We start from the raw sequence: 19,349 nt of genomic DNA, 5'->3' as shown, positions 1-19,349 counted from the left end.
TGTCCATTGTGGATGAAGTACGTGTTGGTTAGGCAGTGGTTGGTCAGGTCCAGGATGTATTTGGGGGGGTTGTATTTGTTTTGAATGGCTGTCAAGGCTTCATTAATGGGCACTTGAGTGAAGAGAGATACAACATCGAAGCTCACAAGTAGGTCATCGGGATGTAGGTATTGCTTCTTTATTGTTTCTATGAACTGGAAGGAGTTAGTAACGTGTGAAGCGATGGATTCTGCATAGGGCTGAAGTTGCTTAGCGAGAAATTTAGCGAGATTTTGTAGAGGTGAGCCTATGGAGCTGACTATTGGTCTGAGTGGTGTTCCTTCTTTGTGTATCTTGGGGAGACCGTAGAGTTTGGGGCATCTGGAAGATTTTTCTCTGGGGATGATTCTTAGCTGGATTTCTTCACTGATAGGAGAGGCTTTTATTTTGGATTTGGTGGTTTTTTCCAGATAGGTGGTGGGATCTGTTTTTATAGGTTGGTAGGTAGGGTCTTGGAGTAGATTTGATAGTTTTGCTTGGTAGTCCGATGTGTTCATCACAACAGTGGCGTTGCCTTTGTCTGCTGGGAGAATGATTATGTTGTTGTCTTTCCTCAGGTTGGTGAGTGCTTTCTGTTCTTCTTTGTGTAAATTGCTTCTGGGTGGTTTGCTGGAGCAAAGGATGTTGGTGACTTCAAGTCTGATTTTATTGGCTTCATCTGGGTCGATTTTGGTCAGGCTAGCTTCGACTCCGCATATGATGTTTTCCGTGGGGATGCGTCTGGGGGCGACTGCAAAGTTGAAACCTTTGGAGAGTACTTTGGTTTCAGTTGGGGTGAGGATCCTGTCTGATATGTTATGTACTGTTTGTTTCATGGGTTGTTGTGGAGGGTGGCTGGGTTTCTGGCGTTTCTCTAGTTTGTAGAGTTTGTTGGTGTGTCTGTCTGTCTTATGTGAGGTCTCAGTTTCAGCTCTCCAGACGGCTAGTTGTTTGCATTTGTCCCAGAGTGCAGGGTGGATTTTGTTACATAGTTTGAGGTGAAGAGTGAGCAGATCTTTGTTGGTTTGGTTTAGTAGGTATCTTTTCTTATGTATTTCGTTTCTGATTAGGGATAGTTCAGTTCGTTTCAGGATCCTTTCGGTAGCTGGGGTTTTAGAGTGGAATTTAAGTTGGAAGCATGTGGGAGTTAAGTTGTTGTCTCGGCAGTTGCGTAGGAACAGGAGATCACATAAGATGGTGGCTCTTCGGATTTCTAGTTTCTCGTAGGTTCTTGTCAGCTGGAAGGTTTCCTCCCCGTAGAGGTGAGATATTTGCTTTCGTAGATTTTCACGGGTACAGGAATGCAGGTTTTGGTGTCTTCGGGTGTCTTCCCGTGTAAGAGTCGGGGTGTCTGTGCGACGTTTCGACGAGGTCTCACTCGTCATCTTCAGGCTGGTGCTTTCGGCTTCTTGTTACTGGAACAGAGCAGAATCTGGTGTTTGAGTTCCTATAAATACTGTTGAGGGGTGTGGTGTATAGCCTCCAACGTTCTGGGCAGAGAGGAAGTTCCTAGATTAGTGTGCCTCTTCTTCTTTTGTTCCTTAATTACTTGAGGGATATCTTGAGTGATTTCATGAGTGATATTCTGAATACCACTGGGTGGGTCATTAAGTGTAGATTAGTTGCTAAAGCTTTTGTGTCTTGACCTCTTGAGCTTGTGAAGAGTTTTTCTGAGAAGATGGCTGTGCTGCATTTAGTTGTGCTCTGGCTTGGCTTCGTGTATAGGGGCGAGCTGTGGTTTTGTGCCTTGTGCCAGCCAGATCTGTGTAGGGATTGCAGGGGGGTGCAGCATCCGGAGGTGCCACTATAGTTTGGCTACTGGATGGAGTCTGTAATATGTCTGTGGAGAGGCTGGCACAAGGCACAAAACCACAGCTCGCCCCTATACACGAAGCCAAGCCAGAGCACAACTAAATGCAGCACAGCCATCTTCTCAGAAAAACTCTTCACAAGCTCAAGAGGTCAAGACACAAAAGCTTTAGCAACTAATCTACACTTAATGACCCACCCAGTGGTATTCAGAATATCACTCATGAAATCACTCAAGATATCCCTCAAGTAATTAAGGAACAAAAGAAGAAGAGGCACACTAATCTAGGAACTTCCTCTCTGCCCAGAACGTTGGAGGCTATACACCACACCCCTCAACAGTATTTATAGGAACTCAAACACCAGATTCTGCTCTGTTCCAGTAACAAGAAGCCGAAAGCACCAGCCTGAAGATGACGAGTGAGACCTCGTCGAAACGTCGCACAGACACCCCGACTCTTACACGGGAAGACACCCGAAGACACCAAAACCTGCATTCCTGTACCCGTGAAAATCTACGAAAGCATATATATATATATATATATATATATATATATATAAAAACCCCCTGAAATAATGCATATGAAGGACCTTGAACACTCAGGTAGACAAGCTGTGGCAGAACAACCACCACATTCCCTTCAATGGCCTGGTAGCTCACTGTAGTCAGGGTAGATGGTGGGTATGTGTGGTTGGCTTAATTTGTTTCTTTCATGCACCTTTCCTCCTTCCTGGCAGGAGTATCTCATGAGAATCCCACCCCTGGAAGCAGGGAAAAGCAGCTTTCACCAACTACACCTTCTTTCAATCTCCATTCTCCCCCCCCCCCCGAATCTGCTCATGAGAATTAGCTGACTTCCTGGACCGGCATAAGAGGCAGTGCAGAAGGCTAAAGGAGGAATGGGCAAAAATTGCCTCCTGCTTTTAGCTGATATGATCCCCTGCTGGATCTCAATCCCGTTCATGAATGGAAAGGGACATCTAGTTAGGATCTAAGCTGTTTGCTTCAACTGGAGAGAATTTAATGTCAGCTCTGGGGCTGTTGTGGCTCTGGGCCTATTTTGGAGGTATGTTGGAAGGATGAGGCATTTGAATTCTGTGGCTTCCCTGACACATACCAAACATACCTTATTCCTGGCTGCCACCATCAGTGGAACAGTGACTGGGGAAGCCTTCAGCAGTGGATCTCCACTCATGGGCCTATAGCGTTCCCCTCAGCTGCCCTCCAAGGGAAGCAGATTATTTCTCTCCAAAGTTGTATATAAAATCAATTATAAGGTTTATTTTTTATTTTTACAGAGGTTTTAATGCTAAACTACATTATGAAAACATATGCATGCTAAAATTATAATAAATTTAAATTTTCCTGTTGCTGAGATATATTGAAATTAGCATACCTTTGGTTCTGTAATGCCAGACATAAATCAGTATAGAAAGTTGCTGAAGTTCGTAATCTAAAAAGTTATTCTTCCATTTACAGAAGGAGTTATTCTGCGAATGGAAGGGCCTTTGATACAGCAGATATTAACAGAAAGTGAGGAGTTGAATTTCACAGATCCTTGTCCCTCTGCTGTTTCTTACTCTGTTCTGTAGTAGTTTTTAAGGGTGCTGCAGACGGAATGGAGAATTAACAAAGATCACCCGTCCTTAGTTGGTACTGTGGGTACCTATTCTGTACATGGTCTTCTGGAAACCCATTGTTTCAAAAAAAATGACAATGCTAATAGAGTTTTAGGGCTTTAACTTTTGTCTCACTAACACTTTCTGACTTTTTTGCAGTGTCTGAGACCAGCAATACTTAACATCCAAGAAATGTGTTACCGGCTCAGCGATATGGCACTTTGCCAAATTGAAAAGGGCTATTTATATACCCTGATGGAATTTAAAGGTACTCAGTTCAGCCAGCTAAAAGATGTAAGTGGGTTTCATTGGTTCAGTTTATCAAGATTTCATATAAATCTTGTTTCTTAGCTTTAATATCAATTATTCTCTACCTGCACTGTACCTTTCAGGTGGCAGCTCATCTGTCGGAGTTCAGGGAATTAGCTAAAGAAGTGGTCAGAGGTGCATGTCGAACTACACTGCTCGAAGCTGGTTTCACTCCTGATGATTACTTTTATGCAACAGAGAGTACAGGTACAAAAGTGACATTTAAAAAACAATTTCAGGGCCCTTATTCTAGTTGCAAGGAATTAGTCCCAATTCAGACATAAATGAAAGAAACTGCACAAGCTTTTAATTTTTTTTAATTTATACTTTTCAAATTTATACATTTCATTAATTTTACAGTCCATTTAACATTTCAAAATTTGACTTCCCCCTTTTTCTGCGGTTCCTTAAATTTATTTTTCATGCATATCCAAATTCATTTAATTTACTCATTTAATTATCTGCTGTAAATATATGCTCTTATAAAACTGCAGGTTATTACAATAATCCTGCTAATGTGTTTATCTGTTTACAATTTATCTGTAAATATTCAATAAACCATTTCCATTCTTTTATAGTTTGTTATCTTGATTTCTTATTCTTTGATCTTTGAGCTCTTATGTTGTCTCTGTCTCTTCTTCCTTCAGACGTGTGAAGAGAAGATCAAACACTTGATTTTGAAATAATCATGGTTCCCCTTGACATCTGAATCTAGGGAACTGTGGTTAGTTAAAACATTCCAGGTTCAGATGGTGATATATCCCGGCTTGTTAACAAACAATAGCATTAAGTAACTAGAGTTCCCCAGTTTGGCCTTAGCCAAACTGGAGTTTTTACCATAAAAGCAGATATTTCTACTCCTTGCAGCCATGCTGGAGCAATAGAAGGAGCATTTATGCCTGAGATCCGAGCAGACTTGTTAATGTAAGGGTAAACTATGGAAAATGGAGTCATTGATGAATTGCAGCGAAGGGTATCACAGAATATTACAAAATTTAATGTCTAAGACTGAATATGTTAGGTTTGCCTCCAATTGCTACATAGAATTTTAGCAAACTTTCTTAATGGCATTGTACCAGATGTTGTTATATGTAGCAAATAATTCCTTCCCCCGCCCCTATGATCAACTGAGTGTGAGTGAAATGATTCTTATCACTGTAGAAATACAGTGGTACCTCGGGTTAGATACGCTTCAGGTTACAGACTCCGCTAACCCAGAAATAGTGCTTCAGGTTAAGAACTTTGCTTCAGGATGAGAACAGAAATCGTGCTCCGGCGGCGCGGCAGCAGCAAGAGGCCCCATTAGCTAAAGTGGTGCTTCAGGTTAAGAACAGTTTCAGGTTAAGTACGGAACTCCGGAACGAATTAAGTACTTAACCCGAGGTACCACTGTATTGGTTTAGCTTAGTACTTCAAATGGTTTCAGTAACATGCGCTTTTATTTCCTCCAGAACAGGTAATGATGGTAACAGGAAGACTAAATGCTGGAAGTGCCATTATTCGTCGTTCTGACAAAGATCCTTATGGTGACCAAGCTGAAAAAATGACGTATACTGAACAGGCCAACAAAAGGGCTACTTGTGAAAGGCTGACATGGTTGGTATTTGGCTCTTTGCAGGTCCACATGTAATAGTGAGCGCTCACACCTTCTTCGTGGGTGCCCTTTGCGGGACTGCACACAGCACCGCGGCCCCTTGGGACCCACCAGTTGGCTGGGCTGGCCTGCCTCCATGTGTTAGTCATTGGAGGTTCCTGCCAAACCTCAGTTAACCAATCAGCCCTGGCGGTCAGTATAAGAATGTATTTTAGTGGAAGTGCTTCTTGCAAGCGAGATGGCTCTAATCCTAAGTGTCTGTACATTCACAAATATATTCACTTTGCATTTACTCCTGGCAAAGTCTCAGTTTCAGTAAAAATGAAGGGCTCTGATACATTGCTCTTTCCTTCCAGCTTTATTCGTCTTGCTGACTACCTTATAGTGAACACTTTGCATGTCTTGGCAGTAAAATCTGTCACTGCTCTTTTGAATTACCTCACTGAAAAGTTGAAAAAGACACCTCCTGCAGACCTCATTCGGAAGTGGAATACGGAAGAAACGCCACCTGAAGTTGCTGTTGTGGAAAAGAAGGTAAGGTCCGAGTTGTTTGAAACAGTTTGCTCCATCACATTGTCCATCGTCACTACAGTGGTACCTCGGGTTACATACGCTTCAGGTTACAGACTCCGCTAACCCAGAAATATTAACTTTGCTTCAGGATGAGAACAGAAATTGTGCGGCGGCGGCACGACAGCAGCAGGAGGCCCCATTAGCTAAAGTGGTGCTTCAGGTTAAGAACAGTTTCAGGTTAAGAACGGACCTCTGGAACGAATCAAGTTCTTAACCCGAGGTACCACTGTACTGGGTTCTATCCAGTATTGTGTTAGCAGAAGGAAGCTTGCATAACTAACCTTCCCTATCCCCTACTCTGCAAAATCACGCCAATGCTAAACAATACAGTTTCTCAACATGGGCTCAAACATAATCCCTGAAAGTTTTGATAAAAGAAGCAAGGATCTGCAACCCACGTAGACCAGCCACTAAACAAAATGGGCCTAGCCACTGCTGGAACCCTTGGGCAATGGTGAAACGCAGAGCATTGTTCTCTTCCCTCTTCTTAGAACAGACTGTCACAAGCTCTTTTCCTCACTGACTGCAATCTTGACACATGTTAATTAATAAATGTTTTATTCTAATTCATACTGAGATGCAGTTATCTTTTGTCAATTTCCCCAAGTCATTAAGGGGTGTGTAAATAAAGTTTGATAATCCCTGTTGTCATTCAGCTATCTCCAGATTAAGATGCCCTCCCCTCCCCTCCCATCAACTTTACCTATTTGAGAATATATATATATAATTAGCAAGTTTGTGGACATTTGAGAATAGGGACATGACAATAACACTGTTGTGGGCTTTTCACATACTTTTTCTTGTTGTCAGTGTGTTAGGCCAGAGAAAATGAAATCTTGTTTCTAACCTAAGAACTTATATTCATTTTCTAATTTTGATTTGTTTTGTTTTAGGGAACTTCAGTGATTATAGGAGCGGAGGACGAAGAGTCACTTACTCCCATGTTTCTTCTAGAGCTAATTTTAGAGATCAATGCTCTGTTATTTGAACCAACTGTGGAGGATTACCAGGTTTAAGAATAATTTTACTTTACTTTAGATTGCTGTATGAAACTTGATTTGTCATCATAATCCTACTTTTGCACGCAGGATATAGCATTTGATTGGACATTGGGTCTGGGATGCATAGGAATCTCTCGGGTGAGCTTTTGATGGTCACGGTTCTTAGTTGGCCTGAAATCTGGCCCGGTGTTGCTGGGAATCAAGGGCAAAACAAAATGAGCAAGGCTCACCCATTATCAGTTAACTGGATAATCCACATCTGGATGCAGGTAAACAGGAATGGGGGGCGCGGGGGGCGCTGTGGGTTAAACCACAGAGCCTAGGACTTGCTGATCAGAAGGTCAGCGGTTCGAATCCCCGCGATGGGGTGAGCTCCCGTTGCTCGGTCCCAGCTCCTGCCAACCTAACAGTTTGAAAGCACGTCAAAGTGCAAGTAGATAAATAGGTACCGCTCCAGCGGGAAGGTAAATGGTGTTTCCGTGCGCTGCTCTGGTTCGCCAGAAGCGGCTTAGTCATTCTGGGCACATGACCCAGAAGCTGTACGCCGGCTCCCTCGTCCAATAAAGCGAGATGAGCGCTGCAACCCCAGAGTCGGTCACGACTGGAGCTAATGGTCAGGGGTCCCTTTACCCTTTAAACAGGGATGGAGGTAACAGCATTGCAGAAGGAAGCATGTGAAGGGGCTTGCTATATAGTGACAGAGGCTGCAGAGAGGAGTGACCATGTAGCAAAGTTATCTGACTAGTATTCAGAGGCAGGAGTGGCAGCCTTCATACCGAAGGACCCATGGGGACCTCTTCATAGACCTACCAGTTCTCCAGCGATGCAAAATAATGATGATCAGGGATCAGCAAGTCTTGGTTTGTTTTTGTTATGACTGGAGGAAGATTTAGCGGAGCACAACCAGTTCAGTCACACTGAGCACAGAGTCTCTAGAACACTGCAATTATTATTTAGAATGGAGCACAAGAGGCGGAGGAGCACCGAATTTGGGTGTCACACAGTGCACCACTGAAATTTGAGACCCCAAGACCCACTGCCAAGACCCTCTCCTCCAGAGAGAGGAGGAAAGGGTTTTCTGATATTACACTGAGATTGAGACCCAGCGTAACTGTGGATATGAACTCCTCCCCAGCTGAGGAGAGGGATGTGGCACTTCCAGTATTGGAGACTGTATGCCTCTGAATACCAGAAAATGAGTGGGCTCGTGACCTGCTTGCGTGATTCCCATAGGGATTGCAACATGGTGGGAGAATTAGCTAAATACAAGAAACCCTATGGTTTGAATATTATCTATGTCATGAAGGCAACACACCTTCTCTCAGCCTGAGACCCCTCTCCCACCTGCAGTGTGGGGATAATAATGCCTACCTTGTGGTATCGTTGTAAATATTGCAACAGTGGTGTGTGAAGAGCATTGAACACTTTAAAAACGCTATACAAATACTAAGTATTGTTTTTCATTTTCAGATTCTTCCAGTACAACCAGCATTTTTTATACATTTCTTCTATTTTGCCCAACAGGATGGAATGTCAGACATTGTGAATCAGTTTCAGGCAACTGTGTTATCTGTTGCAAACCTTGTTCCTGATAGATATTTTGATGCTTTTACTCGCCCAGTTATTAACAACAAAATTGAAGAAAAAACATGTGGTGAAGGACCCAGCTTGGCAATAATGTTCAAAGATGATAGACATCTCCAGAACATTATCTCGCAAATAAAGGTATAGACCACCTTTTGTGGAAGCCTATTTACATTCCTGTTCTCTGTTTGAAATGGCAAGCTGGTGCCACTCCCCATGTCAGCTTATGAGTAAATAAGCACCCCAGCTTGTCCCTTGTCCCTTATTGAATCTCTTGCCCTCAATATTATTATGATTAAATACTTTTCTGTTAATGTTTAGGAAACAATCTATTCAGGATTTGAATCAGTCAACTTGTATGCATCTACTTTTGAAAAGTTTCGTTTATTTTTCAAAGAAAATGAAAGCCTTGATTTGGAAGCTCTGAAGAAAGAAGAACCTGGTAAAATTTGTTTCATAGCTTGCTAGGTATTTTTGAAGCCGCTCAGTAGTGCATTCAGTGATCTGTTTAGCAGGCTGGATTATGCCAGCAAACATCCATATAGTTTTCATAACGTTCCTGACAACAGAGATTCTTTAGACGTGATATTCAGAAGAAATTTGTTCTGTTAGAGTGATCCTATATTTCTTATATGGGACGCGGGTGGCGCTGTGGGTTAAATCACAGAGCTAGGGTTTGCCGATTAGAAGGTCGGCGATTCAAATCCCCACAACAGGGTGAGCTCCCGTTGCTTGGTCCCAGCTCCTGCCAACCTAGCAGTTCAAAAACACGAAGTGCAAGTAGATAAATAGGTATCACTCCAGCGGGAAGGTAAACAGTGTTTCCGTGCGCTGCTCTGGTTTGCCAGAAGCGGCTTAGTCATGCTAGCCACATGACCCAGAAGCTGTACGCCGGCTCCCTCGGCCAGTAAAACGAGATGAGTCGTCTGCGACTGGACCTAACGGTCAGAGTTCCCTTTACCTTCATATTTCTTATGCATGTCATATGGTGAACTGGTTGTGATGTACTAACTATTTGTGAGCTACAAAATTCCCGTTTCAAATTGCAGCTTAATTATGAACTCACTAGGCAGCCTTAGGCAAGCTGTTATTCTCCCAGCCTTAGCCCATGAAGCCAGTCCCTCTCAGGCAGAGGAAATCCTTCCTAACTGGGGAAATGTTTCTCTAAAGCACCTGAAAATGTAATGACGATATTATACATCTTGTATATAATAAACAGATGTTAAATTCTTTGCCGAACAACTGGAGAAGTATCACAGACAACACAAAGAAGCTGTGGCCATTAAACAGAAGAGGAACATAGGCTTGTTCCTCATAGATGCACAAAAGCTGAAAGACAAACTGATTCCATCACCAAAGCGCTGTTTGGAGGTAAATCTATCAATCACTTTAATACCAAACTTGGGAGGCCTCAATTTGGCAGTGAAATGGCGCCGTACAAACATAAGATAGTGGCTTCTGCTTCCTCAGGTTATGGTTCAGATGTGTTGAAATACATTAGTTTGTAAATTAAAAACGGAAACAAAATATGTTTGAAAACCTTAAAAGGCCTGACAAGAACTTGGCCATAACGACTTCCAGATTTGGAGAATACTGAGGACAGTTGAGCCACAGATTGCTGAAAATCACTGATGTCAGCTGAAAAAAAACCCACACGAAGAGAAAATAGTATAGAAATATAATAATCAGATTGCATTTGGCAAAACCGTTAGTGACTAGAAACCTGGCAAAACTTAACACCAGCATAAATTAAGCCAGCGTAGGCTACTCCTATTCCAAAATCTGTTCAGGAGGAATTTGATTTACACTACCCTTTTTGCAGGCCATGTTCTACTGGGTTTCTATGCCACATGGCTGATCTGAAAGGGGTTTGGAATAGGTGTCAGTCTCTCCTTGCCCTGTTTCCTCTTCCTGTTTTAGAAACTTGCACTGGGTTAAGTTCCACCTACTGAGCCCCAGGTGAGCTGGGGGTGAGGGATTTAACTGACATGTCTCTGAGCTGAAAGACTTATGCTGGCAGAGCCCCAACTGTGCCTGAGCTCAACAGGGAAAGATTCACCAAATTCAGAATCTCATCCTGGCTGATCATGGCTTTGCTTTGCTTGAGTTTTTTGTTAAGTTTTTTTTGTTTAGCCCATGACATGGAAGAGGAGGGGACAGAGGGTGAACAAAGAACTGGGGGCTCTTCCCATACTTTGGATGCCCTTTGGACCGTTCCTGTCCCCCCCCCCCCGGAACTCTTCTCATTTTGAGACTGAGAGTTTGTTTGGACGATGGGTGAGAACCCAGAGAGGAAGGGCGTGACAGAAGGAAAATGAATCGATATCAATTTTATATGTATTTGTAACTTTGCATGAGGGGACGTGGGTGGCGCTGTGGGTTAAACCACTGAGCCTCTTGGGCTTGCCGATCAAATGGTCGGCAGTTTGAATCCCTGTGATGGGGTGAGCTCCCATTGTTCGGTCCCAAACAGACAAACACTGGCTCCCTTGGCCTTTAACGCAAGATGAGCGCGGCAACCCCTTTACCTTTGTATGATGTAACATTTTTATACATAACTGTATTTTGTAATGTTTTTGTTTAAGCAGGCTGTTAATTGCATCAGTTTTCTGTACACCACTTACAGATATTTTTAATACATTAAGTGGTACATCACTGATGTAAATAATAAATAAAAATAATGGATGTATTGCAAGGTGCGAAGTCTTAACTAAGAAACTGATTCTTGTGAATTAGACATTACTGCCCTGATGAAACTTTCATTCTCTGCTGAAATTTTCAGTTATATATATTCTTTAAATTCCAGGTTATCAATGGAATGCTTCCTGTAATTGCAAAGAAAAAAGTTACTGCCATTCTTGTTGAGGCAAATGATGCTAAATTTAAACTGGAGTTTTATCCATCTACAACAACAGAATATGTCTTTAGTTTGACGTTCCTTGATGAAATACAAGATCGGGTTAGTTCACTATAGTGATCCTACTAGGGAGCATTTACTGTCTTGGAAAGTACTTATGACAACAGTGGAAAGGAATTGTGCTTTGCTTCCTTTTGGACTCATCTACCTACCTAGCTATATAGATTGTGCTCCATTAAATTTCCCTTAAGAAATAGGAATGCTACACAAGCCATTGTGTTTAATTTGAGACTGTGTATTTCCCCAAAAAGGAATGATTATTGCAGGTCATGATGAGTCCCTCCTGCCCTACAAATAGCAGTGGTATCAGAAACTTACTAGTATAAAGAACTAGCAAAGTTCTCACCATAAGGCTTGCATTATTGCATAGATACCTGCTGGATGCAATGTGTAGGTCCAGGTCACAAGTTTCAGGCAGGTCCCTGCTTTCAGGGGGAAAGGCTAATATTTAGTTATATGGGAGAGCACCATTATGGTGGAAACTTAACCTACTTGACGTATTTGGCAGCTCTAGCCAATTCGAATCATCCCTGTTGCTGTCAGCATAGACCTTTCTTCTGCATACACCTGTTCTGGATTCCAGTCTTTGGTCATACTTGAATGTCACAGAAGGTTGGGACCTGACTTTTGTACAGATGGTAGGAAAAATTACTTACCTGTATACCTGGGACGTGGGTGGCGCTGTGGGTAAAACTTCAGTGCCTAGGACTTGCCGAGCGCATGGTCGGCGGTTCGAATCCCCGCGGTGTGGTGAGCTCCCGTCGTTCGGTCCCAGCTCCTGCCCACCTAGCAGTTCGAAAGCACCCTTAAGTGCAAGTAGATAAATAGGTACCGCTTTATAGCGGGAAGGTAAACTGCATTTCTATGTGCTGCACTGGTGCTGGCTCGCCAGAGCAGCTTCGTCACGCTGGCCACGTGACCCGGAAATGTCTTCGGACAGCGCTGGCTCCCAGCCTCTTAAGCGAGATGAGCACGCAACCCCAGAGTCGGTCACGACTGGCCCGTACGGGCAGGGGTACCTTTACCTTTACATACTATTTAAAAGAACCCGGAGTTTACTTTTGTGCCAGTTTTTCCTCTTGCTTTTAATGTAACATTTTGTGGCAATGTAGAATATTAGTACCGATAGTGAAGATTTTCCGTGGAAGCACATTTTCAAAAGAATTAACTGATTTCCCCCCTCAGATTGAAACACTTGAAGTTGACTCAAAAGTCGTAACCAAGATGTATCAGCTTATCGAACTATATGCAGTGCCAACTCCTCCTGAAGATCTTGCTTTGTTTTCGAGTCTGAAACCATCCATCGTTGCTGTCCGAAATGCAATTGACAAATCTGTGGGTGAAAGAGATGCCAACATTGCTAGGTTCTGTCAGCTCCTAGACCTAGATGTTCAGGAACTAAATTTAGAAGTTAAAGAAGTCAAACACCTTGCTCAGGTATAGAAACAATTTTTTTTTCATGTTTATATCCTATAGAATTGCCATTATGGATTTCTGGTATTGTTTACTAGTGATTTGCCACTACCAACATTCTCCAGCACTGTGCACTGAAAGTACAGTACGCGAGATCCCCAGCTGAGTAGCAGGCCACATGCTTCGATTGCAGAAGCCCCAGGTTCAGTCGTTAGCACCTCCAAATAAAAGGAACTGTCAGATAAGCAAGGCTGGGAAAGACCCCTGCCTAGGAATCGGTTCCAGCCAAAGTAGTCAGCTGTGGGTTTGTTGGACCAATGGACTTGGTATAAGACAGTTTTAGGTGTGTCAGGGGGTCAACAAGAATGCCAAGGTTTATAACAGTGTGACACGGCAGCTAAAAAAGCCAATGCAATTCTGGGCTGCATCAATAGGAGTATAGCATCTAGATCAAGGGAAGTAATAGTGCCACTGTATTCTGCTGTGGTCAGACCTCACCTGGAGTACTGTGTCCAGTTCTGGGCACCACAGTTCAAGAAGGACACTGACAAACTGGAACGTGTCCAGAGGAGGGCAACCAAAATGGTCAAAGGCCTGGAAACGATGCCTTATGAGGAACGGCTAAGGGAGCTGGGCATGTTTAGCCCGGAGAAGAGGAGGTTAAGGGGTGATATGATAGCCATGTTCAAATATATAAAAGGATGTCATATAGAGGAGGGAGAAAGGTTGTTTTCTGCTGCTCCAGAGAAGCGGACACGGAGCAATGGATCCAAACTACAAGAAAGAAGATTCCACCTAAACATTAGGAAGAACTTCCTGACAGTAAGAGCTGTTCGACAGTGGAATTTGCTGCCAAGGAGTGTGGTGGAGTCTCCTTTTTTGGAGGTCTTTAAGCAGAGGCTTGACAACCATATGTCAGGAGTGCTCTGATGGTGTTTCCTGCTTGGCAGGGGGTTGGACTCGATGGCCCTTGTGGTCTCTTCCAACTCTATGATTCTATGATTCTATGAATTCTATGAACATTTATAACCAACAGTGGTGTATTACACAAACCTCCAATGACTCATGCATTGCAATGGAGGGATATTTGCCTTCTCCCTGATGGATTCTCCTCTTGCCTGGACTAGGCATGTTTCGCACTGTCCCCATTCTCAATGAACTGATGTTTTGTTTTGTGATCAGAGATCAGTATACCCATCACTCCATACAGTATTTATTTCTTAATATTGAAGATGTCACAAGCAACATCTATACTTCACTCAGTCACAGTTATGTTTTTAATTTTTATTGTTCTGTGCATTGTATTGACTCTTTATAACTGCGTGTTCTCTATTTTATACCTGTATTTTCTCTATGCCCCCCCTCCCCGAGAGGTTCGGAGGGTGACAATATGGGAGCAGGCCTTTTCTGTGGAGGCTTCCCATCTGTGGAGTGCTCTGTCCAGAGGGGCTCACCTGGCGCCATCATTACATGTCCTTAGGCACTCGGCAAAAACATTCCTCTTTAACCAGGACTTTGGCCATTAAATAATCTATGGGGGAACTGTTATTATGATCATTTTATTATTCTGTATTATGTGTATTGTGTTTTTATTACTATGCCACGTAAATTATGTTTTTAATGTTGTTCACTGCCCTGGGATAAAGGGTGGTATATAAATCGAATGACTGAATAAATATTTTCAAAGCTCATTAGCCATAAATTAACTCCACAAAGCTCTCTGAATTATAGAGTAAGTGCTGTAATGGGCTTTGGCATAATTTGAAATTCTATTTTATGAACTTGTGGCATGCAGAGAATGAAAGGAAAATATTCACGGCCCCAACATAACTAATAAATTTGAACAGAGGGTGTATTTTCAAATTGGCAAAAACTTTATGGCCAGCAACATGATCTCAGCCCATTGACATGGAAAACCCAAAGCACAGCAAAAGGGCACTTTAAATGCTTTTATTTCCTGTGAACAGTTACTGAGGTATTGGCCAAGCCCTCCACTATTAGCTTAGTTAAGCAACTATTTGCCTATGTATTAAAGGAGCAGTTAATATAGAGAATATAGAGAAATGTTGCAGTAGGGATTAGAAAGGGTAAAAGGAACTCATCGCATATTCATAGCACTGCATGTTAGAGATCATATGCTCCACTGGATTTAACAGTAATAGTTTGACATGCAGCGCTTCTATTTAAACTTTTATGAAAGCTAAATGGTAAAGCAACTTCTTGATTTTTAATAGGATCCTCAGATTTTGGATATAGCTACAGACCAGGAAAGAGTGAAACAAGTTCTAGCAGAGCTGCAAACTATTCTTGATGAGCTACAGAAACGTGCATTTACGTATAAATCCTATCAGAAGAATTTCAAGGTGAATTGGTTTTCAATTCCATGTCCGTTGTGAGGTTGAAATGGGTGTGGGGAGAGAATGAGCCCTATCTGTCTATATCTATAGTTATATCTATGTTTATATCTATGTCTAGGGCTATATCTAGGCTGTTTTCTTCAAAGATATGATAGTCGTCTTATAATATACAGAATTAGGCTATTTTCTATTATTATTATTGTTATTGTTATTTACACCCTACCATTCACTCTAAGGTGGAAATGACAAGATTTGATGCTTTGGAGGAAGTTTGTGCAGAGCTGAAATTGAAACAACTGTTATGGGATTCTCTGTCTGAATGGTCAGTACTTGAAGACGAGTGGATGGAGGTAAATTGCATGCATTGCTCTTGAGATGATCAAGTATAAAGAACCTGCACTACAATTATGAATATTGTTTTTAAAAAGATTTTGGGGGTTTTGTAGGGAGATGGCTATTTATGTGTTGAGTAAGTAAAAGGCAGTAATTATTTACAAATGAGGCAGAGCTGCTCTCCCGGCACTGATGTTGCTGGAGAGCAGTGAGATCAGGGCCACATGATGGATTTGTGTGGTGTACTATATTAGGCCTGAGAGAGCAGAATATATGAGTTGTTCTCTAAAGCTGCAAAGTTTACACACCTTCAGTTGGTAATAAGTACCACTGAATAGAGTCAAGTTTACTCTAAGTATATGTAGGAACTTAGCTTTTTTGTGCCTATCATGCTTGGTATTGATTTAACTCCCTTTATTCTGGAAGAAATATCTTATAATGAACAAACTGAGTTTTCCTCATAGACTAAGCAACCCTTTTTGTAAACGCTCTTCCCGCAGGCTAAATTCGATAGCTTGGATCCAGAAAACCTGAATTCTCAAGTTTCCAAGTATGCCAAATTTGTCAATCAGCTGGAAAAGGGCTTGCCACCTAATAATGTTGTGCCGCTACTTAAGGAGAAAGTGGAGAGAATGAAAGAAAAGGTACAACTGACTTCCAGGTGTATTTCAAGGGAGAAAATATGCAATTTTGTTAAGGATGCCTTTCAAATGAACATTTCAGATTGCATCTTACTTGAAACATCATTATGACTATTTACGAAGCACCTTAAAGGCATGGCCTTCATGCAACCTAAAACAAAATGGAAGAGTTGTCAAAATGAATAGTGTAATAAGACCAAAAGGTTACAGGCCATTTCATTAGTATAAATATCTATCTAGACTAGAGTTTTTGGAATCACTCAGCCATCCTCTGATGCGGCCTTTTTGTTTCTCTAGTCTTCTTGTTTCCTTATAAAAATCATTGGTTTATATAGTAGTGCAACAAGATTACGAAGTGCCACAGAGACTACTTGTGCAACACGTGTTATCCTAAAAGTATAGGCAGTTTGTTGATCATCTGTGCATTTTTAACAAGAAAAAGTTAAACTAAAATTCTGTGCACCTTACTCTTTCAGGTTCCTGCCATCACAGACCTTAGAAACCCTTGTTTGAGACCCAGACACTGGGCTATTATAGAACAAATAGTTGGCGCACAGCTGATAGATATGGAAAACCCGTTAACCTTAGAGAGACTCGTTCAGATCAATGCTTTTGACTACTCTCAGGAGATTCAAGATGTTTCTGGACAAGCTTCAGGAGAAGCTTCCCTGGAGGCAATTCTCAGAAAGGTACTTTTTAATCAGATGCTTTAAACACACACACACACACACACCCAGTGTGGTGTAGCGGTTAAGAGTGGTAGACTCGTAATCTGGTGAACCGGGTTCGCATCCCCGCTCCTCCCCATGCAGCTGCTGGGTGACCTTGGGCTAGTCACACTTCTTTGAAGTCTCTCAGCCCCACTCACCTCACAGAGTGTTTGTTGTGGGGGAGGAAGGGAAAGGAGATTGTTAGCTGCTTTGAGACTCCTTCGAGTAGTGATAAAGCGGGATATCAAATCCAAACTCCTCCTCTTCTTCTTCTTCTTCTTCTTCTTCTTCTTCTTCTTCTTCTTCACCATACCCTCTTGGACTGATGACAAGTAAATAAATTGTCTATTTCATTTACTGAATCCTTGATTCAGAGCACACTTACTGAACTCTCTGGGCCATTGCCACCATTTGCAGAGACTGGTGCAACTCATGTTCCTGACAAGGCCATGATGGACCTGGAGTGTTGTGTTTTCCCCATGAATAAATAGCTTGGGTTGGCTGACATGGAGTAGCCTCTGCTAAAGTAGTGAGGAATACAGGGGATAGCAGGAGAACAGAGGGGTAGCGTACACAGAGGGAAAAGGGACAGTTTTGTTGTTGTTTTGAAGTACAGAGGAGGCACCAAGTGTCAAGATAATCACATTAACGAGACAAACAACAGGCAAAAAAATGACAGGATGATGTTTGAAAAAAAAAAAAAACTAAGAGAAATGTTAAAGGGAAAACAGAGAAGGGCTAAGATAAACTCTAAGTGAAAAGTTGGCTAAGTAAGGCAAAATGCACTGAAGCAAAGAGTAGAAAACACACACAAAGTACAGGCAAATCATAAAGAGAAAACACACTGGCCTGAGGAGAACAAGAAATGATGGAGAGCCAAGAAAACCAAGTCTGCTTCAATGAAGGCAGAAAACGGAACTGGGTTACCTTAACAATTGTTTTTCTTGTTTCAACCACTAGTGGGAAACAGATCCCAACCTGGCGACCTTCTATGCTAATTAGAAAAAGGCCATTTGCTTCTTTCAGTTCTGTTAATAATGAATAAATTTTGCTTGGTATAGAAAATATGTGAACAACAAATTTTCAGTAGACATTGCAAACACCAGGGTATTGGGATGCCCCGTTTTACTGGTTTGAATAAATAAACTGAGTAAATTGCTGGTTTAACTCAGTTTATCAAACTTATTTTCAATGCTAATATAAACTGACTTTCCTCCCAACCAGGTGGATGATTCTTGGAAATTGACAGAATTCATTGTTCTTCCTCATCGCGATTCAAAAGATGTTTTTATCCTGGGTGGCACAGATGACATTCAGGTTAGGAACGGCTTTTAAAGCTGTCAGTTTTAAAGCTCATGATTTTACAGAACTCTCTTGAGTAGTGCCCATAAGGTCCAAAAATTATTTAAAATCATATATTTGTGTTTCAGCAGGTCTTTTAATTTTTTAATTTTAATTTATGACAAGATATGGTACGGTTTTTCACAAGTAAAGCAGGCTTTGTCAAAGCTTCCAGCAACAGAGTACAATGTGTTGGTGCGAGGCAGGGAAGAGTTTTAGTCCCTTCCTCTACAGACTCCCATTTTTAAAATAGAGCCATTCTACTGCCTGCTTTGTACGTGAATAGTGCAGATACATGGGGGGGGGGAGTATTTACAGCAGCCTCATCACACTTAGTTTGGCTTGTTCAAATCAGTGGGACAGATATGAGCATGTTCTTAGCTCTCTGGTTGAAATTCCTGGGCTTACAAGTGCTTAAATTTGCCATGATCAAATGGTTTGTGCTTAGTAACTTCCGTTCCAGCTTTAAACACCGGCTGGCATCATGAGCCAACATAGGAAGATAATCATATCCCTATAGCATCATCATCAGTATTAGCATTAGTATTAGTCCACCCATTTGACTGGGCAGCTTCCAACCAACTGTAAAAGCATAATAAAACATCAAGCATTAAAAACTTCCCTATACAGGGCAACATACTTTGGCATTGCTATTCTGGCCAAACACACTATGGCACAACAGAACAATTTTATGTGCATGTTCAAAGCATTTGGACTAGCATGAAGTTGATTTCTGCCATGTCTGTCCAACACTACATGCCTAAAATCTGGTATTAAATTTTTAATATTGATATTCCCATGTCAAGTAGAAGTAACAGAATGGGCTTGCCCCACTAAACAAGCATGTCATGATTGTAGCTATGTTGACACAAATCACTATTTTGTTGCAACTGTACACATCTATTATGATTGGGATTCAAGTTTTGATTTCATTAACAGACCTGTTGCAGAGACTTTGTTTAAGTATGAAAGTGTTTTACTTAAGTGTTACATTTTAATATCGCAAAAAAGCTTTATTAGTTTCTGGTCTGCAACGATAGGAAGCTCCAACATATCTTTTCTGGAGTTGGTGGCTCTCCATATAGATATGAAAGTCTATCCATGGACTGGCATTTCTAAGAGATTATAG

At 41.8% G+C, this 19,349-nt stretch overlaps 1 protein-coding gene across 2 annotated transcripts in view; it reads left to right on the top strand.

The window, feature by feature from the left end:
* Positions 1–19,349, top strand: part of DNAH6 (dynein axonemal heavy chain 6) — a 131,002-nt gene that overhangs the window by 10,665 nt on the left and 100,988 nt on the right. Inside the window, exons 6-20 of one of the 2 annotated variants that reach the window (XM_082204454.1) lie at positions 3,607–3,741; positions 3,840–3,963; positions 5,208–5,352; positions 5,707–5,884; positions 6,817–6,933; positions 8,449–8,649; positions 8,830–8,950; positions 9,728–9,879; positions 11,315–11,467; positions 12,611–12,862; positions 15,073–15,201; positions 15,432–15,545; positions 16,029–16,172; positions 16,646–16,858; positions 18,104–18,196. In XM_082204454.1, the coding sequence (XP_082060580.1) occupies positions 3,607–3,741; positions 3,840–3,963; positions 5,208–5,352; positions 5,707–5,884; positions 6,817–6,933; positions 8,449–8,649; positions 8,830–8,950; positions 9,728–9,879; positions 11,315–11,467; positions 12,611–12,862; positions 15,073–15,201; positions 15,432–15,545; positions 16,029–16,172; positions 16,646–16,858; positions 18,104–18,196 (2,271 nt within the window). Of the gene's footprint in view, positions 1–3,606; positions 3,742–3,839; positions 3,964–5,207; positions 5,353–5,706; positions 5,885–6,816; positions 6,934–8,448; positions 8,650–8,829; positions 8,951–9,727; positions 9,880–11,314; positions 11,468–12,610; positions 12,863–15,072; positions 15,202–15,431; positions 15,546–16,028; positions 16,173–16,645; positions 16,859–18,103; positions 18,197–19,349 lie in introns of those variants that run through there. The other variant, XM_082204455.1, reaches the window with a different exon arrangement.

Source organism: Podarcis vaucheri (assembly GCF_965113315.1).
Source record: "Podarcis vaucheri genome assembly, chromosome: 17".
Lineage (NCBI taxonomy): Eukaryota > Metazoa > Chordata > Lepidosauria > Squamata > Lacertidae > Podarcis > Podarcis vaucheri.
Note: the sequence above shows the minus strand (reverse complement) of the source record. Positions and strands in the feature narration are given on the sequence as shown.